Source organism: Rhinichthys klamathensis, unplaced genomic scaffold, assembly GCF_029890125.1.
Source record: "Rhinichthys klamathensis goyatoka isolate OS25496 unplaced genomic scaffold, OSU_Roscu_1.1 h1tg000167l_1, whole genome shotgun sequence".
Taxonomy (NCBI): Eukaryota; Metazoa; Chordata; class Actinopteri; order Cypriniformes; family Leuciscidae; genus Rhinichthys; species Rhinichthys klamathensis.
Genome location: NW_026606698.1, coordinates 1,177,716 through 1,187,125, shown reverse-complemented (window position 1 = coordinate 1,187,125; position 9,410 = coordinate 1,177,716). Strand labels below are relative to the sequence as shown.

The following is a 9,410-nucleotide window of genomic DNA, read 5'->3' as shown; positions in this document are numbered from 1 at the left end:
CGATTCACTTGTCACTTAAGACAAAGACGTGAAATGTCCATTTCACGAAAGTTAAATATCTCACTGCACGTCAAAATAAAAACAAGTCGATCATATTAAGGCTAATGTTACAAAAAATAAAATAATTGAAACTGTCCAAAGTATTAAAGTTAGGCTATATAAAAAAAAAGAAAAGAAAGTCTCGAGTTACCATCAAATTATGGTCCAGCTGACATTAAAATCCCTGCAACAATTCGATACAGCGAGTATATCAAGAGTTCGAACAGCCAATAATCACGAACGGAACGGCGTGACGTCAAAGTCCCGGTAGAAAAGGCGCGTTGGGTTTGCTCACGTTTGGAGAGGGAAGAGCGCAGGGAACCTCACTGTCTTCACTGGATTATACAAACCAAAAGTGTCCTCAACTCCTCCTCCTTCTCAATCGTTTACAGGCTGATCCTACTGCATTCGGGACGAGCAACAACAGGCTCTTATCACAGAAAGCTCTATATGTCAGGACAACCATCTCATTTGTTAGAGCAAACCTTTGAGCTGATTTTTACCCGTATCCAAGCTGAAGCCTACTGAAGTTGGACATTTTTGGTGTGTGTGTGTGTGTGCGTGTGATGACAAACTGTGGTGGAGGAGGATGAAGATATAACCACTTGCAGAATCTGAATCGTCACTGTAGTCGTTCCTCCCAAGCATTTCGGGATTATATATTTTTATTCTTCGGCGATGCAATAACGGATTGTTTTTGTGTTATGAGCGGCAGCAGACACGCTCCAAGACTGATTTCTGAAAAGACAAGGAAGAAAAACTGAGATCCTACACTGACAAATGCATGTCCAAAATGTGGTAACTGAAAGTTGCTCAGGAAGAAATAGGAGGGTCCAGTGTCACACATGTAGAGGGGCTTCGGTAGCTGGTATGTCCTCAAAGCCCCGGAATGCTCTCATAGGCTAAACCGACCCTGTACCGGGTGCATGCTCTGCGATCTCATTCTCTGATGCATTTCAAAGAATCTATCAGAATACGGAGTTGACATTTCTGATAAACGAATAGCGTTAAGAGCGATCAGATTCTCCGACCGGGAATTATTTAGCGTGTGAGAGAAAGAGGTCATATGAACTGCACAGGGCTAGAAGTGCGTCTCACGGAAATCTTGGGTTGCCGATCTGACGGAAACACGTGCTATTCGGTCTCATCTGCGGCAACGATGCTTTTCCACGGTCTGCCTGGGGGCGAGATGCATGGTGTTCTGGAAGAAATGGAGCGGAGAGGAAAGAGCGACTCGGCGACTATCAGCTCGGCTATAGATATGGGGGAAACAGAGACGGTAGGAGAAAGCCATGCCTCTCGCTCCAGGCGCTTGCTTGGAAATTACAACAGCCTATGTTAACTGAACCGTTATTCAAACAGTGGTATAGAGGCCCAAAGACGGGATTTCGATCTTGTCCATTTAAACAAACTTCAAACTTCTGCGAAGCCAAAATTATAGGCCTGCATGGTCTTCAACGCATTGCTTTTAAATCTTTTGCCATGGGTGGATTGCAAATTGTTACAGAAAGCTACGATAGGCTATTCTACAATAGGCCTTTCAGTTTTTAATGGGGTACAATTCTGTTAAATTTCTACTGATTATTCGATATAAATGGTGAAATATCAAAGCATTAGCGAGCAAAAAAAACCCTGTTCGGTTTTGCACAGATACTGACATTTATAGGAAATTCCTATTTTACAAATCCTTATGCAGGGCTGCTCAACTTTAAGAGATGAGAAATTCATCATTTAAAAATGCATTTCTTTTTTCATAACGTTTGAGTGAGTTCATTATGATAAAATAATTTCCAGGCGTTATAATTGAACAAATAAATTGACAGTGTTTTGTGCCGTAATATCTGTGATTACCAACAAAAAAAGAGACTATGTCGAACCTTACGGTTAATTCATTTGCCATAAAATTATTTCTTATCAGTTTCTTTGGCAACAATGAACTTTGAATGATTAAAACTGTTTTAACATTTCTAACACTGAATCTTTTTTTTTTTTTTACGCTGGCAAACCCAAAATTACAAATAAAGTAATTATTAAGAACAAAATAATATATTTATTACACACATGTATAAGTGTGTAATATGAGTGTGTTTGCAGTGTGTATTAAGGCCACACAACACGCCGAACGTAAACACAATAAAACGAGCGCAGTCTTTGATTAATTTGTTTACATAATTCTCACATTTTTCCAAAATTGTGCCTTTGTTAATTTTTTTTTTTTTAACATGGAGGCATGCATAATCAATTCTTGCTGTTATTTCCTTTTTTATGCGTGGTTTTCCGTTGTAACTAGAAACATTAAATACTTATCAATGGATACACTTCTGTATTCTGAATTTGATCTCACGCTCCTCCCATTCTGTACAGTATGAACACTAGTAACACCTCATTCTTTGGACATTTTTAATCAGCAAATTCGTAAAATAGCCAAGTGTTTACAGAGGACTTTAGATACACACGATGTAGCCTATATTTTATCTTTTACCAATCTGCCATTAAATGATTTGTAAAGCATAAGAGATAATGTTGTCGTGTGATTGTGTGTGTGTGTGTGCAGAACATGCCTTCCATGAGCGGGGACCGGCTGGCTCTGTGCGCAGGCTGCGGAGGAAAGATCTCGGATCGCTATTACCTGCTCGCCGTGGACAAGCAGTGGCACATGCGCTGTCTGAAGTGCTGCGAGTGTAAACTCAACCTGGAGTCTGAGCTCACCTGCTTCAGCAAAGACGGAAGCATCTACTGCAAAGAAGACTATTACAGGTGAGCAACCCACCTCCTTCGCTTCAACAGTGACGTTTTCTTGTGGATAAATAATTAAAAGGCTAAACATGTTGTAGCAAAAGACTTACTTTTTGTCTGTAAACTATATTTTGGTGTGTGTGACGTGGTTTCGTCATTAGCCTATAAAATGTAATAACCCAGACAAGACGTAACTAATTTTATTATATATAATGATTTTTTTTGTAGATGACATTATTGCATGTAAACACGTCGTTCGCTTAAATTAAATTGATTACTAAAATACAGAAACTACTGATATTAGCCTCAAGGCATGATTTTTGCCTAAAATTGAACGTTTTTGTTTAAATTAACGAAACATTCTGTATAGCAAAATGCCAGATTTTTTTGTCTAGAAATTGCTACTTGTGAAGACGTCATGATGAAATTTAATAATTTCGTTTAATTCAATAATCCAGAAACTACTAGCATAGGCTAACGTAAAAAATATATATATATTTCCGAGTTGTGTCTGCGTATATTTTGCAGTGTAAAGTGATTTTGAACGTCATTATAAAACTAAAAAAAAAAATCCCGAGACGATTTACCTAAAGAGCTTGATCTTAACAAAAAAAGAAAGCAGCAAAACCAAAAGCGCCACTGTGTGATGTTTGGATGATATGTATCTGACCGTGCACTGATTCTGTATGTCATTGTACAATTTAATAATCAGAGGGAGGCGAGAGGCCTATTAAGATAATCATATAAGTGAAGGCTTTACTCATTTCCACGATCAAATTAGGCTCTAGCACACGTCAATCTAAATTGTAGGTTATTTAACAATTATTTATTAGCGAGACTGAATTCCACTGCACGAGTTAACTCTATTTGTTCATGCATCCTGCTATTTGAGGCATGATAGTGCACGTGCTCTCCTCTTCAACATGTATTTCAGATCAAATAATTTACAAATTACAATTCCTCCAAAGGTTATTATGAGAAGCAGCGCATTTAATGTCAGGCTGGTGAGTGGTGGGCTCACCTTCTGGTTGAAGTGATCTGAAAGGTCACAGCTGCTCTATTCTCCCGCAGAAGGTTTTCGGTGCAGAGATGTGCCCGGTGCCACCTCGGGATCTCGGCCTCGGAAATGGTCATGAGGGCCAGGGATTTGGTGTACCACTTGAACTGTTTCACCTGCACGACTTGCAACAAAATGCTGACGACTGGGGACCACTTCGGCATGAAAGACAGTCTGGTGTACTGCAGGCTACACTTTGAAACGCTCATCCAGGGAGACTTCCCCACGCATTTCAATCACACGGATGTAGCGTCTAATAAAGGACTGGGCAGCTCGGGCCCTCTAGGACTGTCTTATTATAACGGCGTGAACACGGTGCAGAAAGGCCGGCCCCGAAAGAGGAAGAGCCCTGGGCCCGGAGCGGACTTGGCTGCTTATAATGCAGGTGAGAGCATTATTGGCGTTTTGCTGTTGCTGGTTAACTGCTATAGTTTTATTCCTTGCATTCTTTTTATTTTCATTTGGCACGAGGTGCAAGCCGATTTCCTATCTGATGTTGCACAACTTTTTTAAGAGCGCGTATATGCCTACTTACTGCGATTTCGGGGAATTTCCAGGTTAAAAAACTTTTTGGGGTGCACTAGCCTACCTAACGAAATCGTTTCAGAGCAAGACAAAGGAAGAAACCTGGCCAACTGCATGATGATGAATTTACAAATAGGCATAGGCTGTACAGTGAAATTTCGTTTCAACAATAGGCTACTATTAACAACCGACTGTTATAAATAATTGTATGATTATAATTGCAACCACACATGCAATAAATAAACTGCTTTCTAATACGAAAATCAGGCGGGAAATATTTAAAATAGCATTTCTGAATGCAGTCTTCGTTGGGAAAAATGAAAGTTTGTTTAAATATATATATTTTTAAACTGTATTATTTCGTTGCTATTGTTTTGTTTTATTAGACTTTGTCATTCTAATTCGTTTGAGAAGATATCTTACGTTTATAAAGCACGTGGTGATGTTTTTATGAAAGCCCGCTATCCTTAATTAGCAATATAGCCTAGTAGCCTAATTCACTAAACGTTTCATCTCGTATTTACCGTGTAGGCCTATTTTAAATACAAAAGTTTTACCCAAGAAACGAGAAATAATATAAGTTCACCTCTCTACTACGTAAAAGGAAAAAAATGCGCCACTTTTTAAGACAATCGACACACATCACAGATTCTACTTAAGCACTCGAGCTTGTGCTGAACAATTTAGAACAACGTGACTTGTTCGCTCGGGCATTTCGGGCCCCTCAGCGGGGCATTTGGGCCCCTGCTTGAGGACCAAACAGAGGAATGATGACGACTACAGAGACTGACAAGTGGAAAATGGCTTAGATGCTAGTCGAGACCTCCAGAAGATTAAATACAAGTGAAAGAAAGAAAGAAAGAAAGAAAGAAAGAAAGAAAGAAAGAAAGAAAGAAAATCTTCAGCTTTTCTGGGCAAATTCAGACGAATTAATTTACCCTGGGTTTTGCTCTACAAAAAGTTTAATCAAATACGACGATATTGCCTTCCTTTTCTTCACGAATATTCAAGTAGTATTTAATGCAAAATATACTGGCATAAAGCGATATACAAAATTAATGAACATTTAAAAATAAATAAATAAATGTAGAATCGTTTATTAGTCAGATTATGTCCTGGTCTATATCGCATGTTATTATTTAAGACTACAACTAGTCTATAAAATATAAATCAAATATAAAACTAGTCCAAGCTCTATTTCCACTAAAAATGTGTAAATGCGATGTTTTCTTTATCACTTTAAACTCAAATTGTCTGGTTGCTTTGTAAATCTTGTTGTCTAGGGAGCGTTAATTGAAGTTGGCAAAATGATCACAACAATTGCGGCCTTGTTTGGTGGAAGAATAACCCGCTTGTGAAGAATTGTTAAAGGAAAGTCAAATGAAAGTTTTTGAAATCAGATCAACCGTTTTGACAACACAGGAGTTAACCAGAGTGAGTGAACTTTGCTGTCTCTCTGACACAGTCAGATCATTGCTGCCCCCATCAGCTCACACTTTAAACAACAGCACGAATACAAGGACAGCAGATCAAACCCTGAGAAATAAGAAAAATAAAGACAGCTTTTTAGTATTGCAATACTACAGTTACCATGTGCACATCAATAATTCTGTGTTCAGTAAAGATAACTGTTCTCGACTGTAGTAAAGGTGACAGTATTTATCAATGGCCATATTTATATCAGGAAGAAACATTTGTTCGCCATGTGCGGCGTTGTAAAGCATTCAAGGTTAATTATCTGAAGTGTTGATCAGACCATTTTCAATGACTAATATTTGTAGTTGTCAGAGAAAACATAATTCTGAACTGTCATGCGTCTAGCAACACATAAACTTCTGCCAAGAATTTGGAACTGGCGCAAACACATTTCTGACACATTCAGACGGGCCTATCTACTAAACACTTGTGTCCAAAGATGGATAGTGTGGGCTTTTTCCACCATCAAATCCTAGACATCATAAAAACAGAAACAAAGATAGAGCCATATGTGGGGGGTGGGGTTGCTGTAAAACCGGGTAAACCCACCAGTGTTGAGCATGTTGATTTTTACATGAAAAAGTGAAATACTTACATACTTCAAAACATTTGCATTTCGAATCAGATGTGTTTTATAATAAAGAAAAAAAGGAGCATGATGTAAGACTACAGCATAATGCAGATTATTATGCATGCAGTAAGTTGCAAACACAGCAACATGATGGTGCTGGCTGCTTTATGTGGTCAGATTCAAGACTAAACACACTGTTGTGCAATCGAAGAAACCTCATTCTCACCCCAGCGTTCTGTCTGTCATCAGATCCAGTGTATTTATTGTTTGCTCAGTTGAAGGAGCTTCAGTTATGACCCATTGAGTTTAGGCTTTCTGCACTTATTCAAAGTAGAACTCCACTATTAAACTTAATTTGCATGTCTAGTTTTAATACTGTGGTTCAGCTATCGAAATGTTTGGACTAGAACACTTTGGGATCAATATCAGGAGCACAGCTAATCGATTGTCTGGTTTTTTTTTTTATTCAGCTTTGAGCTGCAATGAGAATGATGGCGATCCGATGGACAGAGACTCACAGTACAGCTCCAGCCAGAAGACAAAGCGCATGAGAACGTCATTTAAACACCATCAGCTGAGGACCATGAAGTCGTATTTTGCCATCAACCACAATCCTGACGCCAAGGATCTGAAACAGCTGGCCCAGAAAACAGGTCTCACCAAGCGCGTCCTACAGGTCAGAAATCAATTGTTTTGGCTTATTGCAGTACACGAGATGCTAGTTTTTATATTAACAAACACTTAATCAAATTCCTTCACTTCAGCAATAAATTACTAGAGGAATGAAGATTGTGATCAAATGTAAATCACATGCCTGTTCTCCTCAATGGAATGATGTTCATTTGCTTCTAACAAAAAATACATCTAAATTAATAACATGCACAAATAAAGCACGAGGAACCTGTAAATAAAAGAAAACACTGGGAACACTTTACAGTAAAGGTTCCACATGAACGAACAATGTAAAATACTTCTAAAGCATTTATTAACCTTAGTTAAATGTTAATTTAAACATTTACTAATTCATTATTAAAATGGTTTAATATTAATGGATCCGAGCTGACATGAACTGTTGCATTTTTGTTAATATTAACAAAGATTAATAAATACTGTATAACAAGGTCCCATTAGTTATTGCATTAGCTAACAATGAGCAATGCATTTGTTTAAGTGTTACCCAGCTGTGTCAGATATCATTGAAACAAGAACAAATTTAATGCATTTGGCTCACAAATGCTGTGGCAAAACAACCAGGGGACAACGGAGAAGAAACTAAAGAATGAAAAAATGAGCCTCTTTGATGAGTAATGTTCGTCCCCTGAGCATCACGTCGTTCTCACATCTTCTGCCGTCTCGGTTTGCAGGTCTGGTTCCAGAACGCACGGGCCAAGTTCAGACGAAACCTCCTGCGTCAGGAGAACACGGGTGTGGACAAGGCTTCGGACGGGTCGACCATGCCTGGAGGAACGCCGTCTGGACCCGCCTCGGAGATCTCCAACGCCTCCATGAGCCCGTCCAGCACCCCCACCACCCTCACAGACCTGACCAACCCCACAATGCCCACCGTCACCTCCGTACTGACCTCTGTGCCGGGCAGCCTGGACGTTCACGAGTGCCGGAGTCCATCGCAGAGCACCTTAACCAGCCTCTTCTGATGCTCACATTTGCACAGAGACACGTCGCCTTCGTCGGCTTCCTCAGAAGAACATTCATGGGTGGGGCGTCTCAACAGCCATCGAAATCAGAAACCGTGCTTGCAAAGCATAGTACCGTTCTGACACAAATACTCATTCGCGTACTACATCTGTCTGATACATAAACCAATCTACCTGGGCATCTTTTGTACCTTTACAGATGTGGCCAATCCAGACTTTACGAATGGAGAAAAGCAAGACTCAGAAACTCTTTGTTTGGCCACGAGGCTCTTAAGAGCGTTGCATCTTTTGGCATCTGGATCTGTTGATAATAGTCTTTGAAACGACTGATTTGCATTTTTATTTTTCCATGCGTTTCCCCCCCCAACCATGTTTACAGAGAGAGACTGAGCTGCAGCTTATGGGAAATTCATTTGTTTGTTATTTATGTTCATGCACAGGGGTCAGTGTGAGGAAACTGGATTATAATGTGAATAATTACGAGATGAGAACAGCGAAACTTAACCTGACTGTCACGTGCCTTATCCTGCAGTGTAGTCACTGAAGCCCCTTTAGCAATGCTAAACCAACTACATCGGAAAATGTGTATTTTAATTTGTCGGATGATGAAAATGGTTGAGTAAATCACATGCACAGACACACACACACATGCATACAGAGGAAGAACTGATCATTTACTCTCATTCCAACATATTACCTCACTCAGAAATCACTGGATCTGATAGTAGTACGTATGAAACCTGAGAACATGTTTCAATCTCACGAGACGACAAATGCACTGGGAGGGAAAATGGCCGCGGAGAGTTAGTAAGAAGACAAACCTTGATCGGAGGAGCGTCATGCAACGGAGCTCATCACAAACAAACACTGATTTATGGAATGAAACACTTTCCCCCCCTCATTCGGTTAGGTGATTTTTTTTCTCAACCATTAAGATGTGACAGTGTTGGAGACAGGGTAAATGTTTCCATGGTAACCAGAGGCTGCTTGTTGAAATGCTGTACAGTTTTGACAGATTATTGAGAAATTTCGAGTCCACTCCCTGCAGTATCCCCTTTGATGTAAATCTTCAGTTCTGTAAAAAATATAAAAAAAAATGAATCACTTTTTTTTTTGTGGTCCTCATTATTTCACCAATTTCAAAGCATTTAACAGAACTATGGAAAGACAGCAATGCACATGGTCTAGAGCTCCAACGGTAAAAATACAGTCAAACTGGACATTAATAGATTAAGATCAGGCCAGTTTGATCAGTGTTGTCATGGTAATTCATAACTGAGAATCTTAATGCATTTTGGTGTGATCTGATAATATACATCTTGTCACACACACACTACATGCTTGCATTTCA

General features: G+C 39.4%; 1 protein-coding gene across 3 annotated transcripts; it reads left to right on the top strand.

The window, feature by feature from the left end:
- The first annotated feature begins 323 nt into the window (after positions 1-323).
- lhx2b (LIM homeobox 2b) lies at positions 324-8,153 on the top strand. Of its 3 annotated transcripts, none has more exons than XM_056259400.1 (5): positions 324-907; positions 2,594-2,796; positions 3,847-4,217; positions 6,875-7,080; positions 7,769-8,153. In XM_056259400.1, the coding sequence occupies exons 2-5, from the start codon at positions 2,597-2,599 to the stop codon at positions 8,057-8,059; spliced, it is 1,068 nt and encodes a 355-aa protein (XP_056115375.1). In that variant the 5' UTR covers positions 324-907; positions 2,594-2,596; the 3' UTR covers positions 8,060-8,153. The 3 variants fall into 3 exon arrangements, with proteins under 3 accessions (XP_056115375.1, XP_056115374.1, XP_056115373.1); XM_056259399.1 differs by having other exon boundaries at positions 324-1,318; positions 3,850-4,217; XM_056259398.1 differs by having other exon boundaries at positions 324-1,318.
- Positions 8,154-9,410: the final 1,257 nt, after the last annotated feature.

Bases quoted from the DNA above. Each gene is read 5' to 3' on its own strand.
- lhx2b (XM_056259398.1), top strand. From the start codon at position 1,106: ATGAACTGCACAGGGCTAGAAGTGCGTCTCACGGAAATCTTGGGTTGC. The intron at 1,319-2,593 runs GTAGGAGAAAGC...GTGTGTGTGCAG, and splicing joins ATATGGGGGAAACAGAGACG to AACATGCCTTCCATGAGCGG. The intron at 4,218-6,874 runs GTGAGAGCATTA...TTTTTTATTCAG, and splicing joins CTTGGCTGCTTATAATGCAG to CTTTGAGCTGCAATGAGAAT.